General features: G+C 44.7%; 1 protein-coding gene across 1 annotated transcript in view; it reads right to left on the reverse strand.

Moving 5' to 3' along the window:
- LOC143986570 (ferroxidase HEPHL1-like) overlaps positions 1-26,416 on the reverse strand; it is a 172,938-nt gene that overhangs the window by 89,100 nt on the left and 57,422 nt on the right. The window contains exons 3-5 of the mRNA XM_077484971.1: positions 24,505-24,717; positions 21,499-21,675; positions 11,123-11,377 (exon numbers count right to left, since the gene is read on the reverse strand). Coding sequence (XP_077341097.1) covers positions 11,123-11,377; positions 21,499-21,675; positions 24,505-24,717 — 645 coding nt within the window. The remainder of the gene's footprint in view (positions 1-11,122; positions 11,378-21,498; positions 21,676-24,504; positions 24,718-26,416) is intronic.

Genomic DNA, 26,416 nt, shown 5'->3' on the forward strand with positions numbered 1-26,416 from the left:
AACATGCAGGGAGAGAGGTGAACTGAGGGAGACATCAGTTTGGGGTGGTAAGCTGAGCACAATACCTGGCAAAGTTTAATGCCAGGAGGGAAGTTTATGTGGAAATATGTGAATAGTTGGAATAGCAGCGAGTGTGTGTTGGAGCCCTGCAGAGTTTGCAAGAGTTTAACATACATCTCCTAAGCAGGAACACATCACTATCTCCCCCAGCATTCTGTCCAGACAATGTGCAGTTCATTTATGACCTTTCCGTTTAACCCTGTGTTATCCAAACTCTGTTCAATGAAAAGTGTAAACTCACCACATAAACACTCTATATACAAAATAACATTCCCCAATAAAGATCAGAACATGATGTTCACATTTGCATGGAAGCACAATTGAATGAATGCTGATTATTCAGAGAATTACCATATTTATGTTTATTGAGGATTGTTTTTTTTTATGCACTAACAGTTAAACTTCATAAATACAATCTGAAAATGGGATGAAAAATACCACTTTTGAAGTATTTTGTGCATATGAGCCTATCATTTTAAATTTTTTTTTTTGGTGGGGGAGTGGATCTTGGGTGGGAGTTCCCACACTTTTTTCCTCAAGACTTGACCCCTACATGTATCAATGCCCATCAGTGCCGCCTATCAGTACCCAGCAGTGCCGCCTATTAGTGCCATCCATAAGTACCATCTTTTCATCCTTTCAGATACCAGCAGTCATATTTTGAGTGGCACAAAAATGCTCATAGTATTGCAGGGCGATAGACCTACATAGCAAATGCATTGATGTGCATTGCATATGTAATTGGCAGAATGTAACTATCACAACTGTTTTAGATGTTTAGCCTAAGCCTAGGTTCACATTCATGCAAATTGGCATGTGATTTGACATGTCGAATCGCATGCCAAATAGGCGACTATTGTGACGCCGCACCCATTCCCAAAAGTAGTAGTTTCTGTACTACTTTTGGCAACTTGGTGTGCGATTTCAATAGATATCTGTGGAGAAACCCCCATGAATGTCTCTGAAATCGCCCCCAAAGTCGGACTGACATGCAGGAATGAAATCTCAATCCCGCAGCAGTGTGAACCTGGGCTAAACGTACATTAGATCTCATTCTCAGAATGTCACAATATACATCTGGATACCATTACGTCTTGGTTCCAGGAATGCTGTATTACATAACAGCTGCATCTCTATGTAGATGTGTTAGGAGAGGGGCTAGCAAGGTTTTTGGCCCTGACTTATGCCGTGTACACACGACCGGACTTTCCGGGAGTAAAGGTCCGACGGAATCATTTCATCGGATATTCCGATCGTGTGTGGGCTTCATCTGACTTTTTTTTTTCAAAAATTCTGATGGACTTAGAAATAAAACATGTTTTAAATCTTTCCAACGGAATCAATTTGTATCGGGAAAACTGTTCATCTGTATGCTATTCCGACGGACCAAAAATGACGCAAGGGCAGCTATTGGTTACTGAACTTCCTTTCCTAGTCCCGTCGTACGTCATCATGTTCTAAACAAACGGACTTTGGTGTGATCGTGTGTAGGCAAGTCCGTTTCAGCGGAACTCTGTCGGAAAGACCGTCAGAGTTTATTCTGATGAAAAAAACGGTCATGTGTACGCGGCATTAAGCTAGCTATACATGTTCAACTCTCTTGTACAATTTTCCTTTAGATTTACCAAAAACCATATAATATGAGGTCAAAACTATACAACACTTTCAGTTGTATCCAATTAGGCATGCCCTTGCATTACATAGTTGAAGGTAAATCTAAAAGAAATTGTACAGAAAATTGTATAATATATGGCCAGCCTTATTCAATGTACTGTACACAAGTTGAGAAATTTGTAATTGGATTCACTAAAATCATATAGGCATAGTAGAAAGTCTCTGAATGGCAAGTCCAAAGATTCAACAATGTGTTTACAAATTATTAATGAATTCACATTCACCACCTGCAGACAGGCGTTCTTGCAAAGATGTTCTTGGAAGCCTGGAAAGCAGCTTAAAAAATTGCAGTAGAAACTCATTCACTTTAGTTTTCAGCAGCTCAGCTTTCTCTGCACTCCGTTCCCAGCGCTGACTTGGCGGTCTTCCAGTCTTCATTCTGTAATGTAAAACCAGCTGGTACACAGGAAGCAGGGAGAGCCATGGGCGTATCTACCGTGAGGCAAACAAGGCATTTGCCTTGGGCGACATTTTTCAAGGGGGCAGCGCTGCCCCCAGGCAGAAGGGACACTACAAGCAGTGGCATTGCTACGGGGGTGCGGACTGCACTGGGGTGACACCCACCGGAGGGATGACACCGGGGGAGACCGCAGACTGACTGTTCGGTGACAGGGGAGCAAAGCGCCAGCAGAAGGCGGCGGTGGCTGCAGCCTCTGATCATGGATGTAGCTCACTTGGCAGAGCAGGTCGGAGTCCCAGGCTGTGATCGGGCCTCGGCAGCCTCGCTACACACAGTTGGTCAAAAGGAGACAGTGGGCTGCGGGAAGGTGAGAGTTCTGTGTAGTTTTTTTTGGGGGGTGGGAGAACCTCCTGGTGTAGTATGGGGGATAGGGGAGCCCCCTCTCTCTCTCCATTCCCTCACCCCCTTCTCACCACCCTCTCTCTCTTTCTCTACCCCCCTTTTTCTCTATACCCCCCTCTCTCTCTCTACCCCCCTCTCTCTCTGTTTACCACCTCTCTCTCTCTACCTCCCCCCTCTCTCTCTACCTCCCCCCTCTCTCTCTATACCCCCCCCTCTCTCTCTCTACCCCCCTCTCTCTCTCTGTCTACCACCCCTCTCTCTCTCTACCCCCTATCTCTCTGTCTACCACCTCTCTCTCTCTCTCTCTACCTCCCTCTCTCTCTCTCTCTCTCTCTCTCTCTACCCCTCTCTCTCTACCCCATCTCTCGCTCTCTCTCTACCCCATCTATCTCTCTCTCTACCCCCTCTCTCTCTCTCTCTCTCTACCCCCCTCTCTCTCTGTCTACCACCTCTCTATCTACCCCCCTCTCTCTCTCTCTACCCCCTCTCTCTCTCTGTCTACCACCTCTCTCTCTACCCCCTCTCTCTCTCTGTCTATCACCGCTCTCTCTCTACCTCCCCCTCTCTCTCTCTGTCTACCACCTCTCTCTCTCTACCTACCCCCTCTCTCTCTCTCTCTGTCTACCACCTCTCTCTCTCTCACTCTACACCCTCTCTCTCTCTCTCTCTATACCCCCTCTCTCTCTCTCTACCCCCTCTCTCTGTCTACCACCTCTCTCTCTCTACCCCCTCTCTCTCTCTATCTACCACCTCTCTCTACCCCCTCTCTCTCTCTACGCCCTCTCTCTCTGTCTACCACCACTCTCTCTCTCTCTCTCTCTACCCCCCTCTCTCTCTGTCTACCACCTCTCTCTCTCTACCCCCCTCTCTCTCTCTCCTCTTTCTCTACCCCCTCTCTCTCTCTCTACCCCCTCTCTCTCTCTCTCTCTACCCCCCCTCTCTCTCCACCTCCCTCTCTCTCTACCCCGTTTATCTCTCTCTCAACCCCCTCTCCCCCTCTCTCTACCCCCTCTCTCTCTACCCCTCTCTCTCTCTAAGCCCTTTCTCTCTCTCTCCCCCACCTCTTTCCCCCTCCTTCCTCTCTCTCTTAACCCCCTCTCTCTTTCCCTCCCCACCTCTTCCCCATCCCTCATCTCTCTATTAACCCCCCCTTCTCTCTCCCCTACCTCTTTCCCCTCCCTCCTTTCTCTCTTAACCCTTCTCTCTCTCCCCACCTCCCACCCCTCTCTCTTCCTACCTCTTCCCCCTCCCTCATCTCTCCCTCTCTAATCCCCCTCCACCTCTCCCCCCTCTCTTTCTCACCCACTTCTCTCTCTGTCTCACCCCCTCCCTAACCCCCGCTCTCTCTCCCCCACCTTTTTCCACCCCCTCTCTTATTCCCTCTCACCCAGGGGCGTAACTATAGGAGGTGCAGCAGTTGCGACCGCAACCGGGCCCTGTGATGCAGGGGGCCCATGCAGCCCCCTCTACATATGGCTGCTCTTTAGTTGTGCATTCCCCGCATGACCTGTGTCCTCAGCCGGCTCCTCAGAGTACCCCTCTCCTGCTCCATGCATTGCCGCTCAGTCCGATGTCTGTTCTCCCCAGCCAGAGTCCCGTCCACTCCGAGTCCGGCCCACACTGCACTGCATAATTCTCCCTGGTAAACAAACTTTAAGCACACAGATGCAGTGCACCCCCATGAGAGCCGGCTCCCCAGAGGACACTGCAGGCTTGTCTGCCAGCCCCCCTCCTCCCCCGTCATACACAGATGATGAAAGGTCTTTCTGGGAGATATGCTGATCGCCCGTCCAGCACACTGGATGGAGCCCAGGCCAACATGGATGAGTGCACGGCCTACAGCTTGATCATGGTGAGTGAGAGGACCCCACCCCCCCCACACACCATTACATACCCCCTCCATCTCCCCCTGGGGACAGGGACCCCTTCTCACGTGGGGACAGGGACCCCCACCTCCCCTGGGGACAGGGACCCCTTCTCACCTGGGGGCAGTAACTTCATCTGCACTGGAGAAAAGGACCTCATCTCTTCTGGGGATGGGGACCCCATCCTGCCTAGGGACAGTCCCCCAATGGGGCACCTAAAAATAAAAAATAAAAAAAGACTACTGATACCAGTGGTGGAACTACAGGGCTCACAAAGGTCATACCTGTGACCACGCCCTGGAGTTCCACCGCTGGACTCGGAGGGAAGGGCCCTGGCTGGGGTTCAGGGGGGCCCTTCATGGTTGCTTGCATCGGGGTCCTGAAGGTTCTAGTTACGCCACTGCTCTCACCCCCACCTCTTCCTCCCTCTCTCACCACCCTCTCCCCCTCTCTCTCATCCCCCCTCTCTCTCTCCCCCACCTCTGAAGAGTTAGAGCTCTAATAGGAAGAGGTGGAGCCTAAAGAAGAAAGGGTGGGGTCCCCCTCTCTCTCTCTCTCACACACCCCCACCTCTTCTCCAAACAATAGCAGAATCATGCATGAACAGGAACCCTACAATGGACTAAAATGTGGACTTTAAAGCTGAACTCTGGTATAAACCAATGTTGTCTAAATACAAGAACTATGTGTATTCATATTTGAATCTTGGTGTACTTTGTGTATTTCTTCCAGATCTGTGCAGTAATTCAGTGTGACACTTTCCCTCTGTGACAGAGCTTCCTGTATTAAAGACCGCTCACTGCTGCTCTCTCTCCTTGTGCAGGGTGACTGGTCTTGTCTCCTCCCCCTCCTGCATTTTTCTGCAGGCAGCCTATAGTGGGTGGGGCCTGTCAGGCCCCTCCCACAGCTCTAATCTCAGGCTACGCACAGCACAGTGATGATGCTACTGCAACTTTAACAAAGGTAATAACAGGGGCGGACTGACCATTGGGCCACTCGGGCACTGCCCGAGGGCCCTGAGCCACTAGGGGGCCCCATCAGGGTTGCCAGCCTCAGTAAAACCAGGGACAGTATGTCAAAATCTGTGTTTTTTTTAAATATGTCTCTAAAATGTCCCTTACCGACATCCTTTTGGTCTAAAAATCCCAAGATTAGAGCTGCCCCACCTCTCCGGTACCTTCTCAGCCAATAGAAATATGTCTGTGTATACTGTGTGTACATGTATGTGTATACTGTGTGATTGTATACTGTGTGTGTGTGTATACTGTGTGGCCCCATAATCTCGGATTGCCTGGGGGCCCCATAATCTCCTATTGCCCGGGGGTCCCATGAGTTGTCAGTCCACCCCTGGGTAATAACTTGATTTGCAAAAGCATTTGGTGCAAACAAAGTGGCATTATATTCTTTATGGCTATTGAGGAATATATTTGAATGAAAGCAATTGTGGCCAGAGTTCAGCTTTAAGAATATGTTAATAATATTGTGCATAGCCTAGCCACAGCTTAGTTTATTAGAATTCTGTACAGTTACATTTTAAAGGGGCGTTCTGGCCAAGAATTTTTTTTTTTAAAGTCAGCAGCTACAAACAATGTAGCTGCTGACTTTTAATAAGGACACTTACCTGTCCAACGATCCCGAGATGTCGCCCCCTTAAAGCCGATCCGTTCATCGGATGGGCTGTGTCGGCGCCGCCATCTTAACGAAGGGAAACAGGCAGTGGAGCCTTGCGGCTTCACTGCCCGTTTCCTACTGTGCATGCTTGAGTCGCGCAGCACTTTGTGAATGGTCCTGTTGTTTTCTGGGACACACACATGTCCCAGAAGGCAATGGGGCCACTCACCGAAGAGGAGGAAGTGACGCGGAATAGGAACAGGCAGATTAGGAAGACTGCCTAGCAACAGTGGTTTCAGGTAAGTTAAAAAAAAAAAGTAAGATTATTAATGTATTTTTTTTTTTTTGGGTGGCCCTCCACTTTAAGTATCTTTTAGCTATAGGTAAGTGTAAAGTGTTAATGACACTTACCTCTGTGCCAGCCTTCCTGAGATACAGGATACAGCTCTCCAAAAACTATCATGAGTGTAGCAGTACTCTTAGCTCAATCCTTCCTTTCTGTCCCCACTATTTTATTAATTAAGTTAATTGCTGAAAACAATAGTTCCATAGATTTTAGTTGTAGGAGAAACATTTCTCTTAAGAGCTGTATGGAGGTAAGTGTAATTAACACTTACACTGTGATTCCTACTTTCCCCAGAGCTTTCCTTTAAAAGAAGTCAGTTGAAATGCTTTGACTAGAATAACTGTAGTCCCAAAGACAAGAATACCTCCAGCCATAAAGAGGTTAAAATATGGGACCCCGTAGACCCCATCAGTACCTCCTGTTACTGCTCTCCTGTTGGCAGCCAGGCAATTTTATGTATATGATTTTAATAGCTTACACTATGCAATGTCCAGAACACGTAGGAAGGAAGGTTTAATTTATATACGTAGTACTTTACTACAAAATGGAATTCCGCAACTGGATTTCATCTGCGAGGAATAATTTGGGCGATAACCGAAAGTGCATTCTGTACATATCTGTCTGGTCAATGGGTATTACTGCTTTTTATTGCTGCAGAGAGTCTAGCTGGAGGCCAGAGCACTAAAACTGCTCATCCTATCTGTGTCATTAGTTAATAATTAAGAAGAAGCTTTTTATTCGTAATGTAAGGTTAAAGTGCAGCCAGTAAACTCCCCAGCATGTTATCCTATGTGTCCAAAATGCACATATAGGGGGTTATTTACTAAAGGCAAATCCACTTTGCACTACAAGTGCACATGGAAGTGCAGTCGCTGTAAATCTGAGAGGTAGATCTGAAATGAGGGGAAGCTCTGCTGATTTTATCATCCAATCATGTGCAAACTAAAATGTTGTTTTTTATTTTTCTTGCATGTCCCCCTCGGATCTACAGTGACTTTACTTCCAAGTGCACTTGTAGTGCAAAGTGGATTTGCCTTTAGTAAATAACCCCCATAGGCTGTTATTTTTTTTTGTCAGGGGCGTTTTCTGTCTGGAAAAAAAAAAAAACTTTTACAACTTCTCCTGAACAATTAAACTTGACAGATAGTAACCCACGTTTAAAATGTCCATTTTGCCACGTCTACATGCCGTGTTTAGCGTAGTTTTGGAGCGTTTGCATTAAGAAGCGTTTGAAAAAAAAAAACATTTTTTTTTTCTAAACAGCTGAAAATGAAAAACTATTGTAAACGAAACGCAGGTAAATGCGAGTTACCACGTTTAGCCTCATTTAGAAGCGTTTAACATAGTTACATAGTTGGTGCGATTGAAAAAAAGATAACTCCAACCTATATGTGTGTTATTATATGTCAGTATTACATTGTATATCCCTGTATGTTGTGGTCAGTCAGGTGATTATCTAATAGTTTCTTGAAACTATCAATGCCCCCCGCTGAGACCACCGCCTGTGGAAGGGAATTCTACATCCTTGCCGCACTAACAGTAAAGAACCCTCTACGTAGTTTAAGGTTAAACCTCTTTTGTTTTCATTTCAATGAGTGACCACGAGTGTTGACCTCCAGACCCTTTATTAGCTTTGTTGCCCTTCTTTGTACTCGCTTCATTTCCAGTACATCCTTCCTGAGGACTGGTGCCTAGAACTGGACAGCATATTCCAGGTGCGGCCAGACCAGAGTCTTGTAGAGCAGGAGAATTATCGTTTTATCACTGTAGTTGATCTCCTTTTTAATACATGCTAATATTCTGTTTGCTTTGTTAGCAGCAGCTTGGCATTGCATTCCATTGCTGAGGCTATCATCTGCTAGGACCCCCAGGTCCTTTTCCATCCTAGATTCCCCCAGAGGTTTCCCCCCCAGTGTATAGATTGCATTCATATTTTTGCCACCCAAATGCATTATTTTAAATTTTTCTACATTGAACCTCATTTGCCATGTAGTTGCTCACCCTATTATTTGTTCAGATCTTTTTGCAAGGTTTCCACATCCTGTGGAGAAGTTATTGCCCTGCTTAGCTTAGTATTGTCCATAAATACAGAGATTAAACGGTTTACCCCATCCTCCAGGTCGTTTATGAACAAATTAAATAGGATTGGTCCCAGCGCAGAACTCTGGGGGACCCCACTACCCACCCCTGACCATTCTGAGTACTCCCCATTTATTAACACCCTCTCAACTCGCCCTTGTAGCCAGTTTTCAATCCATGTACTCACCCTATGGTCCATGCCAATGGACCTTATTTTGTACAGTAAACATTTATGGGGAACTGTGTCAAATGCCTCTAAACTCAGCGTCTGAACTCATTTTTTTGTGTTCCAAAAAAAGGCCTCTAAACTCAACAGCCTAGAGATGACTATAAATGACCCTGTGTACATGTACTGATGAGATAACGCCCAACTGCTCCTAAATATCCATTTACCAGCAGCGGTGTACACGAGGCCTTAAGCCACATACACACTATCAGATTTTCTGCTGATTTTTGTCTTCAGATTTACCAAAACCATATAATATGAGGTCAAACCTTTGGAGTTTCAATCTGTATGCAATCAGGCAGGTCCTTGCACTACACGGTTTAGGTAAATCTGAAGGCAATATTCATCAGAAAATCTGATAGTGTGTATGGGGCTTTAGGCTCCATGCACACTGGGTTTAAAAAAACGTCTATTCTCTTTGGAGTAAAAAAACGCTCATATAGAGCATTTTTTGTACAAAGTTTAGAGGAGTTTATTAGAGTTTTAAATTTTTTATGTCAGTGAGCTCCAATTAGAAGCGCGAATAATGCCCTGTACACACGGTCGGACTTTCCGACGACAAAATCCGTCTGATTTTTTCCGATAGATTTTCGCCCAAACTTGTGTTGCATACACACGGTCGCACAAAGTTATCGCAAAATCCAATCGTTCTGAACACGGTGATGTAGAACGCGTATGACGGGACTATAAACGGGCCAGTAGCCAATAGCCTTCATCTCGTAATTTATTCTGAGCATGTGTGGCACTTTGTCCGTCGGAATTGTCTACACACGATCGGAATTTAAACGATCAGATTTTGTTTTCGCAAATTTTTTTATCCAGCTCTCAAACTTTGTGTGTCAGAAATTCCGACGGAAAAAGTCAGATGGAGCCCACACACGATCGGATTTTCCGACAACACTATCCGATTACACATTTTCTGTCGGAAAGTGTGACCATGTGTACAGGGCATTAGAAGGGTTTTTTTTTAGCTTCAGCTGCCCACAGTTAAAATGGATGCAGTCAGACTCAGTGGAGGGAGATTTCTGCAGCATATTTGGCGAGTAGAAAATCACAGTATATATAAAATAATATGCAAAGTGGTTGGAGGGAAGCTTCAGAATGGCAAAGATGTTTTTATTACAAATTATGTGAGCCGACTGCAGTTCCTCTTTAACCACTTGCCGACCAGCCACCGCATTTGCAGGTTGGCTCGGCTTTGCGAATCACAGTAGCTGTACGTCGGCTTGTACACGCCAATCTGTGGGCGCACCAATTGGACAGTAGGGGAGCCAATCAGCGGATCCAGCCATCCGTGATTGTTCCCCGTAGTGACAGAATGGGGATCTGCCATAGTAAACAAGGCAAATTTCCGTTCTGTCAGGGGATCACACAGATCCTGTCTTTCTGCAATGCAGGAATACAGATCTGTGTGTTGTCCCAGGCAGCCCATACCCCATACAGTTAGAAACACAATAAGGGAACACAGTTAACCCCTTGATTGCCCCTGATGTTAACCTCTTTCCTGCTAGTGACATTAGTACAATGTCAGTGCATATTTTTAGCACCGATCTCTGTAATATTGTCACTGGTTCCCAAAAAAGTGGCAAAAATGTCAGTTAGGTGTTAGATTTGTCTGCAATGTCGCAGTCCCGCTAAAAATCACTGATCACTACCATTACTAATATAAAAATAAAATAAAAATGACATAAATCCATCCCCTATTTTGTAGACGCTATAACTTTTGCGCAAACCAATCAATAAACGCTTTTTGGGATTTTTTTTTACCAAAAATATGTAGCAGAATACAAATTGGCCTAAATTGATGAAGAAATTTGATTTTTTACATTTTTTTATTGGGTGTGTTTCGTATCTGAAAATAAAAAATATTGTTTTCTTTTCAAAATTTTTGGCTTTTTTGGTGATCACCAAAAGAAAGCTCTATTTGTGGGGAAAATAGGACATTAATTTTATTGATCGAGCGGGCAATCGCATGACCAGGCAATTCTCAGCTAAAGTAGCACAGTGCCGTATCGCAAAAAAATAGCCTGGTCATTAGGGGGCAAATCCTTCCGGGGCTGAAGTGGTTAAAGAACACCAATGCTGCCATCACATTTAAGGTCTGTTAAGCTGCAACATTACATTTTGTTTTTTTGGGTTTAGATACGCTTTACCTTACTTTGGTTTGTACTTCCTGCATTTATGTCATCTCTTCTTGTTAGTAACCACTACTCACAGAGATAGCCCAGTTCCACAGCCCTTATATAACCACATTAAGTTCTGCCACCTCTATATATAAGGGCCCAGGTGATCAGTAATTAAAAATTGGAGTCCTGGTCCTCCTTGACAAACTGGGCCACCACTGATGGGCCACCATTGTCCTTTTGTGTCCCCATGCAGTCTTCACAAGTGGTATGTTTGCCCCTACTTTCTGTCTATATTAATTATAACACCAGCAATGTCTAGATCTGAGTACTTACCTTCAAAGTGGTCATTCACTTGGCAGGTTAACATCCAAGATCCAGCATTAGATGGGGTCATCTCCACTGTGACGAATGTGGCAGGAAACAGATTAATGACGTCGGTTCTGTGACCTAGGTTTTTAACTGTGTGCCCGTGAAAGTAGGCTGAGTGGATATCCACTTCATTACCGATACTAAACAAATGCCAGGACACCGAGTCACCCACACACATGTCCATAGCCGGGAGGTTTCCATACAAATATCCATTAATTGCTGAAAATAAAATACATTCATGAGATCAATCATTGTACATAATTACATTTAATACAAGGCATTCAGCTAGTACAGGGCTTATGTAGACAGATGTTTAGGAGGCCTCATTCCAGGCTGGGCTCTGCACAGTTGGATCCCCTCCTTTCCAACATGTTCATGAAGCCCAATGCAAAACCCCCAAAAAATATGTTCTCAGCAAAATAGCTGAGTGCAATGTAATATACCGGTAAGCTGGGCTCAGGTGCTCTTAAAAAGGTAATCTACTCAATTTAAAGCCTTACTCAAGCCAAGACCTTTTAAATTTTGAACAGTGTGGGGAAGAGTGAGAACTTCTGCTGAGGTTTTATTGTGGTCTGATCTCCATTGGGGAGATTTCTCCCACTTTTCTGTCTCTTTAACTAGTGTCAGAACAAGATGAGAGCGCAAAGGTGTTCAACAGCGATATAGATAGCATAAAGACTCAAATTCTGATTCTTTCATACTCTATCCAAAGCTACAAAAACATAGTCATGGCTGGAGTTGGGCTTTATTTCTGGTGGTTTTGCAACAGGACAAGTGTTCAAAGAAGTCATATACAGATTTCCTTTGGTGTACATGTCAGTATGGCCATTTGTATGAATACAATAAAATGAGGGAGCCTTGATCTTAACTTATATAGAAGTAGAGGCCCTGTGGACAGCCTGGGCTTGGGATCCAAAGGCCTCCATAGGGTCGCAGAGAATGAACTGAAGGTTCACATGGTTTCTACACTTCAGCACTGTTCGTTTAGAAACATCTCAAGCCAGGTTACTTTAAATATTCAAATGTCCCAGGAAGTAATAGAAAGTAATGCTGTTTTCCTGCCCCAAGAAGACAACTTTAATTGTTAGACTCTTTTTTTTCCTAAAATGGAAGTTCACCTCTTACCATGTCCACCAAGAGGTAAGGTAAAACTGGCCATACACTGTAATATCTCTTTAATTCAGCCCCAGTGTTAATGGAAGAATCTCCCTGCTGGCTATCATATTCTGACAGCTGTCAAAATACCTGAACAGTGCTTGCATATGCAAGATGTTTGGTCGCAAATTTTCATCCTGGCTCCTCCAATTGTCAGATTGAAGGATGTCAGGTGGGAGGATGCCAACAGTCATCTGTGGCTTGAATTTGCTCAGTGTATGGCCAAATTTAAAATTTAGCCCCTTTCCAAAAGAAAAACATTTCACGTCACCCTGTGGCTTCTCAGGTATTTCTTACTGGGATGTTCCCAAAGAAAACAGGGCACAGGCTACATCATAGTATTTTTGTTTGATCTGCACAGTCAGGAATGGCTGAGATTCCTGGTGGACAGAGCATATTATGACCAGCATGGCTGCAATTAAGCAGATAACTGCCTGGCCAAAATATACCAGTAGCAGATATTTCAGTGTGGTTATTTTAACTTACATACAGTTCTTTGAAAAAGTATTCATACCCCTTAAATGGTTCCACATTTTGTCATGTTACAACCAAAAACGTAAATGCATTATATTGAGATTTTATGTGATAGACCAACACAACGTGGCACATAATTGTTAAAGAGGAAGTAAATCCTGATGGGTTTACTTCCTCTTTGTCTCCCTGCAAAGGTAAAGCATAATGGGCTACTATGCATCGCATAGTAGCCCATAATGTCTCACTTACCTGACACAGGAGCCAGTGATGTCACCGCTGTCCCCTGTAGTCCGGAGCGTCCATCTTCTTCCGGGTATCACTGCCCTGGGCACTCACAGCGCCGGAGCAGTGATGACGTCACTCCCGCGCATGCACACGGGAGCCACCACTAACGGCATATCATCGTTAGCAGCGGCATGCCGCTAATGACGATAGTGCGCATGCACGCCGCTGTCTATGGTGCATGCGCCGTAGACAGCGGTGACTGTCTTTTAGTAAATATCTCCTAAACCGTATAGGTTTAGGAGATATTTCTTGGACCTACAGGTAAGCCTTAATCTAGGCTTACCTGTAGGTCAAAGTGGTTTGTAAGGGTTTACAACCACTTTAAGTGGAAGGAAAAGGATAAATGTTTTCAATTTTTTTTACAAATAAATATGTGAAAAGTGTGGCGTGCATTTGTATTCAGCCCCCGAGTCAATACTTTATAGGACCACCTTTCGCTGCAATTACAGCTGCAAGTCTTTTTGGGGATGTCTCTACCAGCTTTACACATCTAGAGAGTGACATTTTTGCCCATTCTTCTTTGCAAAATAGCTCAAGCTCTGTCAGATTGGATGTAGAGTGTCTGTAAACAGCAAAGATTCAGATTCTCAATTGGATTTAGGTCTGGACGTTGACTGGGCCATTCTAACACATAAATATGCTTTGATCTAAACCATTCCATTGTAGCTCTGGCTGTATGTTTAGGGTCGTTGTCCTGCTGGAAGGTGAACCTCCACCCCAGTCTTAAGTCTTTTGCAGACTCTAACAGGCTTTCTTCTAAGATTGCCTTGTATTTGGCTCCATCCATCTTCCCATCAACTCTGACCAGCTTCCCTGCTGAAGAAAAGCATCCCCACAACATGATGCTGCCACCACCATGTTTTACGGTAGGAATGGTGTGTTGAGGGTGATGTGCAGTGTTTGTATTCTGCCACACATAGTGTTTTGATTTTAGGCCAAAAAGTAAAATTTTGGTCTCATCTGACCACAGCACCTTCTTCCACATGTTTGCTGTGTCCCCCACATGGTTTCTCGGAAAACTCCAAACGGGACTTCTTATGTTTTTTTTTCAACAATGTCTTACTTCTTGCCATTCTTCCATAAAGGCCAGATTTGTGGAGTGCACAACTAATAGTTGTCCTGTGGACAGATTCTCCCACCTGAGCTGTAGATCTCTGCAGCTCCTCCAGAGTTACCATAGGCCTCTTGGCTGCTTCTCTGATTAAAGCTCTCTTTGCCCCAGCTTGTCAGCTTAGGTGGATGGCCATGTCTTGGTAGGTTTGCAGTTGTGCCATACTCTTCCCATTTTAGGATGATGGATTAAACAGTGCTCCATGAGATGTTAAAAGCTTGGAATATTTTTTTTATAATCTAACCCTGCTTTAAACTTCTCCACAACTTTATCCCTGACCTGGCTTGTATGTTTCTTGGCCTTCATGATGCTGTTTGTTCACTAAGATTCTCTAATAAACCTCTGAGGGCTTCACAGAACAGCTGTATTTATACTGAGATTAAATTACACACAGGTGGACTCTATTTATAAATTAGACTTCTGAAGACAATTGGTTCCACTAGATTTTAGTTAGGGGTATCAGAGTAAAGGGGGCTGAATACAAATGTGCACCACACTTTTCACATATTAATTTGTAAAAAAAAAAATTATACTTAATGTGATTGTAGCCGTATCAGTGCAATTGTGACAGAGAAAATTGAGTACTGTCTGTGATACTTTTTTTATTTGCACTAACATACAATTTTTCAGGACAAGCTTTCGGGGTATGTCCCCTTCTTCAAGGTCCAAGCAGTACTGATCTACAAATTTTTAAGCAGAATGTAAAAGCAAAAAAATTTGTATGTGTTTTCTTTGTTTTCTTTTTTTTTTCTTTGATTTGTATGTGTTTTCTTTGGTTTCTTTTTTTTTCTTTGATTTGTATGTGTTTTCTTTGTTTTGTTTTTCTCTCCTTTACCGCAGAGGTGTTTTTTTTTTTTTTTTGCTTTTACATTCTTCTTAAAAAAATTGTAGATCAGTACTGCTTGGACCTTGAAGAAGGGGACATACCCTGAAAGCTTGTCCTGAAAAATTGTATGTTAGTGCAAATAAAAAAAGTATCACAGACAGTACTCAATTTTCTCTGTCACAATTGCACTAATACGGCTACAATCACATTAAAGCGGGGTTCCACCCTAAATTGGAACTTCCGCTGATCGGAACCCTCCCCCCCTCCGGTGTCACAATTGGCACCTTTCAGGGGGGAGGGGGGGTGCAGATACCTGTCAAAGACAGGTATTTACACCCACTTCCGGGCATAGACTCCCGTGGGAGTCTATTCCATTTCCTGTCCTGCCGCGCTGTCTGCTGGGACACACACGGGTCTTAGAGACAGCGCGGACAATTCCTATTGCGCTGCGCAACTCGCGCATGCGCAGTAGGGAACCGGGAAGTGAAGCGGATTCGCTTCACTTCCTGATTCCCTCACCTAGAATGGTGGCGGCAGCAGCCGAGAGCCGAGCGATCGTACGGCCTTCGGCTGCCGGCATCGCTGGACCCCGGGACAGGTGAGTGTCCATTTATTAAAAGTCAGCAGCTGTAGTATTTGTAGCTGCTGGCTTTTAATATTTTTTCCCGCAGTACAGTCCCGCTTTAAGTATGATGGAAGATACTGCATATAGCCGCTTAAAGAAGCAGTTAACCAACCTGATCACAAAGGAAACCCAGGTCGACAGTGACATCTTCTTTCTCTCAAGATGCAAAAAGAGGAATCTCATACCACAGGGTCTCCGGATTAAAAATCCTTGTGCAAATACACTGAACTCTACGTATGCGGAAGGACTCTGCAGACGTACCAGCGAAAGGTTAAGGAACAACCTCATTCATAAACTGTATGGTAAAAGGGAAACAATCCGGAAAAAAAAGCGGTTGATGTTTGAAACCTCAGCACCATTGGACCCTACAAGCATCAACCAAATTAAGAATGAAATCGAAAACCTTACAAAGACAACTGCAAAAACTTGCCATGAACAGGAAGGCAAAAAAACTCCAAAAGCTACACCAAGAGCAGAACTTTTGGATACAACCTAAACAACAAAAAACAAACACAACTTCTATAACTCCTGCTATCAGCAACTTGAAACCCGATCCAGAATCCCATGGTATCCCTTGTATAAATGCTGACTTGACAGAAAATATGGATATAACAGAGGAACTCGGAATCATAAATTTGTCAAATCATAAACTTTCTACACCAGAAACAACAGTCCTCTCCAAAGGCCTCACATTCTGCCCAACCACTAAATTGGATAATTTACAGGTATGGTCAGATATGGAGGAATTCTTTAGGAGACTAAGGCCGCGTACACACGGGCGGACTGTTCGCCCAACCTTGTCCGCTGAACAGTGATTGGGCGGACAGTCCGCTCGTGTGTGGGCTTTCAGCGGACAGTTTCAGCGGACAGTTGGACGGACAAAGTCTTTCGGAAATTCCGAAAAACTGTCCGCTGAAACTGTGTTTGAGCGAACAGTCCGCCCGTGTGTGGGCTTGTCCGCTGTACTTTCGAAATGAGCGGACTGTTCCCGCTCGGAAAGTCCGCCCATTTCGAGCGCGTGTACAGGTAGGCGGGGCCCGCGAAGGAGACGTCGCGGGCTCCGCCGCCTGGAATGGGCTTAAAGGGGAACCCCAACGCCGAAAAAAATCGGCGTGGGGGTTCCCCCCAAGTCCACACCAGACCCTTGTCCGAGCACGCTACCCGGCCGGCCAGGAAAGGGGGGCGAGCGAGCGCGCCCCCCCTCCTGAGCCGTACCAGGCCGCGTGCCCTCAACATGGGGGGTGCCTTGGGGAAGGGGGGGGCCGCGCGGCCCCCCCACCCCAAAGCACCTTGTCCCCATGTTGATGAGGACAAGGGCCTCTTCCCGACAACCCTGGCCGTTGGTTGTCGGGGTCTGCGGGCGGGGGGCTTATCGGAATCCGGGAGCCCCCTTTAAGAAGGGGGCCCCCGGATACCGGCCCCCCACCCTATGTGAATGAGTATGGGGTACAATGTACCCCTACCCATTCACCTGTGAAATAAAGTACAATAAAAAACACAACACAGAGAAAAAATATTTTATTGCACAGCTCCGGGGGTCTTCCGTCTTCGGGGGTCTTCTCGCCGGACTCCTCCGCTATGTGTGTGTAGCTCTTTTGCTAGCGGAGGAGTCCGGCTTTCTTCCTCCCCGCCGCCGGCCTCTTCTCCCGACTTCGGGGGTCTTGTCCCCCTCTTCGGTTCTTCTGCCGGGCAACCGCGCCTGGTCCGGTGGCCCGGTCTTCTGTCGCCGTCTTCCGTTCTTCTGTCGCCGCCTTCCGTTCTTCTGCCGGGCCACCGCGCCTTCTTGTAGCTCTTTTACAGGCGGTGGCCCGGTCTTCTGTCGCCGCTGTCGTCGCCGCCGCCTTCCGTTCTTGTTCTTCTTCTTGTTCTTCTTCTTCTTCTCCTGGAGATGTTGACTCGACGATCTCTCCGGCCGGAATGCCAGAGCCGCGCTGTGCGGTCACTTATATAGTGACAATGGGGCGGTGTCACATGGTATATGTCACATGGGTTGGTCACATGGTGACCCCGCCCCCTTACGATGTCATAGTCCCCATGTGACATCAACCCATGTGACCAACCCATGTGACATATACCATGTGACACCGCCCCATTGTCACTATATAAGTGGCAGCGGAGCGTGTCCCTGGCATTCCGGCCGGAGAGCTCGTCGAGTCAACATCTCCAGGAGAAGAAGAAGAACAAGAAGAAGAACAAGAACGGAAGGCGGCGGCGGCGGCGGCGACGACGACAGCGGCGACAGAAGACCGGGCCACCGCCTGTAAAAGAGCTACAAGAAGGCGCGGTGGCCCGGCAGAAGAACCGAAGGCGGCGACAGAAGAACGGAAGACGGCGACAGAAGACCGGGCCACCGGACCAGGCGCGGTGGCCCGGCAGAAGAACCGAAGAGGGGGACAAGACCCCCGAAGTCGGGAGAAGAGGCCGGCGGCGGGGAGGAAGAAAGCCGGACTCCTCCGCTAGCAAAAGAGCTACACACACATAGCGGAGGAGTCCGGCGAGAAGACCCCCGAAGACGGAAGACCCCCGGAGCTGTGCAATAAAATATTTTTTCTCTGTGTTGTGTTTTTTATTGTACTTTAGTTCACAGGTGAATGGGTAGGGGTACATTGTACCCCATACTCATTCACATAGGGTGGGGGGCCGGTATCCGGGGGCCCCCTTCTTAAAGGGGGCTCCCGGATTCCGATAAGCCCCCCGCCCGCAGACCCCGACAACCAACGGCCAGGGTTGTCGGGAAGAGGCCCTTGTCCTCATCAACATGGGGACAAGGTGCTTTGGGGTGGGGGGGGCCGCGCGGCCCCCCCCTTCCCCAAGGCACCCCCCATGTTGAGGGCACGCGGCCTGGTACGGCTCAGGAGGGGGGGCGCGCTCGCTCGCCCCCCTTTCCTGGCCGGCCGGGTAGCGTGCTCGGACAAGGGTCTGGTGTGGACTTGGGGGGAACCCCCACGCCGATTTTTTTCGGCGTTGGGGTTCCCCTTTAAGCCCATTCCAGGCGGCGGAGCCCGCGACGTCTCCTTCGCGGGCCCCGCCTACCTGTACACGCGCTCGAAATGGGCGGATTTGCCTCCGCCTTACGTGGGCGAGTCCGTTCATTTCAAAAGTTGAGCGAACTGTTTGCCCAACCTTGTTCGTCAAACAGTCCGCTCGTGTGTGGGCAAGTCCGCTCATGCAAATTTTGAGCGGACTGTTTGATGAAACTGTTTGCCGAACAAGGTTGGGCGAACAGTCCGCCCGTGTGTACGCGGCCTAAGGCTCAAAGAATATTTTCACAGTGATGAAAGGAATCCTAAGACAATAGGAAGTGACAAATAAGAAAAAGAACAGCAACTTCACACCTCCACAAGGACGCAACCCCAAACTGGATACCTATATTGACAACTTCAGGCTGCGAGTTACATCCCTTCTATCCACCCAGCAAAAGAAAATATTTACAACCTTTCACCACTGGAGCAAAGAGCTGTACATGATCTGCGCAATAATCAGGCCATAACCATAAAACCAGTAGATAAAGGGGGAGCAGTCGTTGTGATGGATACAGACAAATATATACAAGAGGGCCAGAGGCAGCTGGCAAATACTACTTACTACAAAAAACTGGATTATGATCCGACCCAGGATTTTACTAAGCAATTAAAAGATCTCATTGCCACAATACCAAGCCACCTACATTCAGAGCTCATCAATGCGATTCCGGACAATCCAGAAATTGGAGACTTCTACATGCTGCCCAAGATTCACAAGCCAGGAAATCCAGGCAGACCCATTATAACAGGTATGAATACACTTACCGAACATATCTCAGGCCTTGTAGAAAACATGCTAAAACCTTTAGTCATGAACACTGCAAGTTTCCTACAAGACACCACTGATTTTCTGAACAAGCTTAACAACATAGAACAATTACACTTCTAGTCACCACGGATGTAGAATCTCTGTACAGTAACATCCCTCACAAGGATGGGTTGACGGCATGTCACAGATTCTTATCATCCTCACCAAACCAAAAATACACTGCTGAGGATGTGACACAGCTCATCGAATTCATTCTTACACACAACTACTTCACTTTCAATAATGACATCTATCTCCAGTGTATGGGTACTGCTATGGGAAGCAAAATGGCACCCCAATATGCAAACTTATTTATGGCTGACCTAGAGGACAAATTTATGAACAGTATACAACAAAAGCCATACAGATATTATCGCTATATTGATGATATCTTCATGATATGGACTGAAGGTGAAGAAAATCTAAACCAATTCTTCTCATTGATCAACACTTTTCACCCATCTATTAAACTAAAAATTGATTATTCAAACACACATGTCAACTTCCTAGACACCACAGTATACATCAGGGATCACAAGCTTCACACGTCGATATACAGAAAACCGACTGACCGATGCAGCTATCTTCACAGTTCCAGTTTTCACCCGCAACACACTAAACGGGCCATCATACACAGCCAGGACATCAGATACCACCGAATTTGTTCAGACCCAGAAGACAGAGACAAACATCTCAGAACACTGGCAGACTCCTTCCACAAGAAAGGTTACAAAGAGAAAACCATCAACAACAGCATAAACACAGCCTTGAAAACCCAAAGAGAAAATCTCCTTCAATACACAGAGAAAAAAACAAATAACCGAGTACCTCTAGTCACCACATACAACCCAGCACTAGAAGGGATCAAAAGATAATCAAAGATTTACAACCCATTATAACAGTGGATGAAACTCAAAGGAATATTCCAGCAACCCCCATTACTGGCTTTCAGACAACCACCCAACCTCAGACACAAACTAATCAGCAGGAAACTTCACTCTGATTATGAAGTCACAAATAATGGAAGCAAACCCTGCAATAAAAAGCACTGCAAACTATGCAACCAGATCAATCTATCCAAAAGTATCACACACACAAACGGGACCTTCAATATCATGGGATCTTACAACTGTATCTCCAGCAATGTTGTGTACCTCATCCAATGCAAAAGGTGCAGCAAAGGATCTTATGTTGGTGAAACAGGACAGAAGTTGCGAGCGAGGATGAATTTACACAGACATACCATCAAGGAACATAAAGAAGACAGTTTATGCACACCTGTGGGACATCACTTCTCACAACCGGACCACAATATAGAAGACCTCAATGTTTTAGTTCTCAAAGGGAATTTCAGAACTATCCAGGAAAGGAAAACCTTTGAACTAAGAATGATAATTCTTTTTGACACAAAAAATAATGGCCTGAATTTAGATTTAGGTTTCCTTACCCATTATACTAAAGTTTTACAACCCCCTCTGGCACCCCCCCCCCCCCCTCCATTCCATAGCTCTCCCTCTGTCTTATCTCTGTCTTATCTCACTAACTCTTCAGTTATCTTTATTGCCATTGATTTGTATGTGTTTTCTTTTTTTTCTTTTTTCTTTTTTTTTTCTCTCCTTTCCCTCAGAGGTGTTTTTTTTTTGCTTTTACATTCTGCTTAAAAATTTGTAGATCAGTACTGCTTGGACCTTGAAGAAGGGGACATACCCCGAAAGCTTGTCCTGAAAAATTGTATGTTAGTGCAAATAAAAAAGTATCACGGACAGTACTCAATTTTCTCAACAAAAAAAAATTGAAAACCATTTATAAATTTCCTTCCAATCCACAATTATGTGTCACTTTGTGCTGGTCTATTACATAAAATACATTTACTTTTTGGTTGTAACATGACAAAATGTGGAAAATTTCAAGGGGTGTGAATACTTTTTCAAGGCACTGTAGTTGTGAATGTTGTTCACTTTTGCACAATGTGGCCTTTTTAATGCATTCTGTATGTTATATACAGCCAATCTGCGTTAGTCCTCATTGCTCACCATGCATCTTGTTGCTCTCCTGAAAGTCTTCATCCTCCATATCTATCGTGTCTGCTTCTGAACAATATTTCTGAATGTTCTCCTCCAGGTACCAGCTGAGATTTTCATCAACAACGGTAAACATCAGCACAAAATCCTTATCCACATCCAGCCGATTTATCGAACTATCCAGAGTACCTGGATGATATCAGGAATAATCAGAATTAAATTAATTAAAGTTTCTGGAAGACCGTGCGGTGAAATCAGGCATGGGTCGGCACTCATGGTAATGCCATTAAACTTCTGTATTCTATACATGGGCCAATCACTGAAAGGTCAAGAGGAACTTACAATTTAAGGGCATGAGAAGATTATAAGCACAAATCAAGGCTTACATCACCAGCATCTCTCTAAATAAGTAAGACTAGTAAGAAGAAAGCTTCAACAGCGAAATGTTCAGCAATGGGGTTTTGCATATAAAAACTGTTGGGTTATAAATGAACTTGCCTATTGGTGACTCAGAGCCCAAAATACTAAAGTGAACCTAAACCCAGTTATTAAATTTCATATAATCATTAACATGTCAATGGAATTCCAAAAGTTCCAGTCTTTTTCTGAAAATAATTGGGGGTAAACATAGTGGAGAATTTTTGTTAACAGAAAGGTCTTTATTATATTAGCACAACCCATGAATCCCAAAGCTAGTCTCCACTATACCTGGATTTTGGCTTTGATAGTGGCTATCGACGGCTTAAAATTTCAGTGCCAGATATTTAGAGGTACAGTATCTTTAGATACCCAGAGCCCCAAGTTTTTAATAGTACTAGTTCTTGTAAGTAGAAGGGAGTCATGTCCTAAGTAGACATGTGGAAATCTATTTGCTTTGAATCGAAATGTGTACAAGATTTGCGTTATTCTGAGATTTGGAGGTATCTGAATCTCCGTATCAAAAAAGTAATGAATTTCAACGAATCCTAAATAGATTATAACAATACAACGAAATTCATTCAATACATTTAAATCTGAAATAACGTGACAACATAACAAATGATCGGAATTAATTCTGATTTATTTTGTTTTTATGTTGCATTACATGACATTTTTCATTATTATAAAAAAAACAAAAAAAAACACGACATATGAAATTAAAACACATTGCGATAAATACAGTTAGGTATAAAAGTGACATAAGATGATTCCTACTTATTGTGTTTGGGTTGGATGGAGGTGGGTCCATCAGATTCTCCAATCATAGTATAACGAATGAATCCAAAATTAATTTCATTCCATTCATTATGTTATGATTCAATGATTCTGATGGCTTCACCTCCATCCAACCCAAACAGAGTGCATAAGTAATCTCCAAAAATAGAGAAATAACACATTCAAACAAATATAGCCAATCTTCTCAAATAGCTTCCAAAATATGATTTGATTCAGAACAAATATACAAAACGAATCCAAATATGCCATACGAATCTGAATTCCGAAAACGAATCATTCTAACATGACAAATATAATGAAACAAAATGATTAACTCAACAAATTAATCCAAAATAAAACTAAAAAAAATTTCAGTTGCGCACACCTCTATTCTCAAGTAGGTGAAAAAATATTTAACATAGGTTAATTGGCCCCTCTATAAATTAGCCCCAGTATGTGAATGTATGTAAGATAGGGGCCTTAGATGGTTAACTTCTTGAGGGCAGGGACGGAACAAAATCTACAATATATGTAAAGTGCTGCGTAAATTGTTGGTGCTATATAAATAAATACTTGTAATAAATAAATGGTAACATCTGAGATTTGGACCAGTTTATGGACAAACCGGGCAATAGGCTTGTGCAATTCATTTCGTAACAAATCAAAATTCGGCCGAATTTTGCATCTTTCGGACATTCAGATGCATCCGAATGTCAGAATAAAAAAATAACGAATTACAACGAATACAAAAGAAATTATAGCGGATATAACGAATGAATTCGACATGATTCGTTAACTCTTTAAAGATCTAATGAAACAAAAGGTCAGCTAAAAGTAAATCCTATAGTCCAATCAGCTTCATTTTGTGCCGGAGGTTGGATTACTGGCAAAGTGCATTCCTGAGAACTGAGTGAAAAGGGTGTTGTATTGTATTTGAGCCGAGGAGAAGAGACGTTGTCATTGTGTGTGTTAAAATATTCAATAAACAAATGACTTTCCAAACTACGAATCGTTATCATGAATATATATACATACATAAATATCGAATTTCAACGAATACGAATGAAATTATAGCGCATATTATGAATGAATTTGACATGATTCGAGATTCAGTATAACGAATATCGACACTCATCCGAAAATGTATTAACGTGACATAACGAATATAACAGAACGAAATTATGTATTTTACGAATGACAACGAACCGAAACAAAACAAAATTTTCCTTTGTGCACAAGTCTACCGGGCAACACTCCAAAGTGGTCAATAATGTTCAATGGCAGCTACAGAGAGGGTTCCTGGTCTGCCAAATACAGGGTCACGTCATAAGCCAACTGCATCTTGATGCACGCCATTGCTTAGCCCCTGAATCTCCAGTTTGGTTCGCAGAATCTGAGCTAGGAGATCAACAGCTAAGGCGTACAATAATGTTTTTTCATTCTTTTTTTAACTCTGCAGTTTTCATTAAAATACTGCATGGTGGTCCAGCCATGAAGGTCCCTTTTCAAGAGCTTCCCAATATAGGGTGACAACTCTCTGCTAATTGTTCTCCTATGTTGTCAGGGTTTTACACTCATTGTCAACGGAGATTACAGCTGCACACTGTGCCGATATGGTCTACTGTTTTCACAATCACAGTACCCGCCCCATGCAATTGCAATCAGATGTCACCGGAACACTTCTAGATAAGACAGGATGTGGCTGTAAAAAGGCTGGAGTTAGTCACACTGAGATGCAAAAGTAGATGAAAAGTACTCTTATCATTGCATAAATATTTAGGGAATAAAAAACCCTCATTTTAAAGCCAGTTAAACTACAGTTACCTTTTTTGCAGGTGAGCAGTGCCCCAATTAATCCACTTGCAATATCTCTGGGGGCATCGGTGTGGGAATGGTAGATCCATGTCAGACAGTTGGGGTCTCCACTGGTAGGTGCATGCATCTGATCAGCAATCCAGGTGTAGGTGTACTGTCCACCAGGAGGAACTGCATCATCAAGTTTATCAGATTTTTGGGTTTTGTCTGGATAAAAGGCCCCTAAAATAGAACACATTCACAAAAGTATTTATAGTTTATAAAATAATCTTACATCATTATCGTAAAGTATATCTAGAACTAAAACTTTGTTTTAGCTTCTGGTAGACTAGAAATGCTTTGACTTTTTTCACATGAAGGATGTCAGGGCAGGAGGGGGGCGACGGGACCACTTAAGTAGTGCTCTTCATCAGGAACTGGCTGAAATTTCCAGAGTGCATGGCCAACTTAAAGTCCTTCTAAACTCTCAAGGTTTTTTTACCTTAATGCAGGGATATGCAATTAGCGGACCTCCAGCTGTTGCAAAACTACAAGTCCCATCATGCCTCTGCCTCTGGGTTTCATGATTCTGGCTGTCAGAGTCTTGCTATGCCTCATGAGACTTGTAGTTTTGCAACAGCTGGAGGTCCGCTAATTGCATATCTCTGCCTTAATGCATTCTATGCATTAAGGTAAAGAATGTATTAAGGTAAAAAACCTTCTATATCACAAACCTGCGTCCTCATTCCCCCCTTATACTTACCTTAACCCCATCACAATCCAGTGCTGTGCATGAGAGCTACAGCTCTCCTGGCTTTGTCCCTCCTCCCTGGGCAGATCGAAAGCAGCAGGAGCCATTGGTTACCGCTCCTGCCAATCAACTCCAGTGACGAGAGAGCAGGGGATGGGGCTGAGTCCCCTCTCCTGGCTGTCTGTGTTAATGGATGCAGCAGCGGGGCCTGGTAGCAAGGCCACACAAGTGCTGCCCATGGGAATTGGCTTCCTATTGAGGGAAACAGCAAGAGAGGAGGAACAGGAGCACTGGCGGGGGACCTGAGAAAAGGAGGATTGGGGCCGCTCTACAATTCTATTGCACAGAGCAGGTAAGTATAGACATATTTGTTATTTAAAAAAAAAAATCCTTTACAACCATTTTAACCCTTCACACGCCATCCAAAACTACAAAAAAGCTTTCTCCCTATGGATACACTTTATGTCTCATGCACACAGGCAGGAAAAAAAAATGCTGCTGTTAGAGGCATCTGGCATTTCTGTTTTTTTATGCCTCTGAAAGCAGCTCTAAGTTATCTAATGTATATATGACCATTGTATACTTTACAGGCAGCCGATGATCAGCAAAAGCATACCAGCATGGCCTTTCAACAGAAGTACAGCATGTCAAACGATTGACTTCTATCAAGCAGGGATAGCCAAATACTGATTGAAATTCAGCCGGTCTTTACTAATCTGGCCAAATCTAAAGCCGCGTACACACGGGGCGGACTGTCTGGCCAACTTAGTCCATCAGACAATCCGACGGACAGTCCGTCATACTTTCGAATGAACGGATTTGCCCACACACGGCACTTTTTGAGCGGACTAATACGGCATACTAAGTCCGCCATACTATCCGCCCTACTTTTGAAATGAACGGACTCGCCCACACATGCGGAGGAAAGTCCGCTCATTTCGAGAGCGTCTCCAGGTAGGCGGGGCCCGCGAAGGAGACGTCGCTGACCCCGCCGCCTGGAATGGACTTAAAGGGGAACCCCAACGCCGAAAAAAATCGGCGTGGGGGTCCCCCCCAAGTCCACAACAGACCCTTGTCCGAGCACGCTACCCGGCCGGCCAGGAAAGGGGGCGAGCGAGCGCCCCCCCCCCCTCCTGAGCCGTACCAGGCCGCGTGCCCTCAACATGGGGGGTGCCTTGGGGAAGGCACTGC

This window comes from Lithobates pipiens, unplaced genomic scaffold, assembly GCF_037356315.1.
Source record: "Lithobates pipiens isolate NorthernLeopardFrog02 unplaced genomic scaffold, aLitPip1_a1.2 Scaffold_17, whole genome shotgun sequence".
Taxonomy (NCBI): Eukaryota; Metazoa; Chordata; class Amphibia; order Anura; family Ranidae; genus Lithobates; species Lithobates pipiens.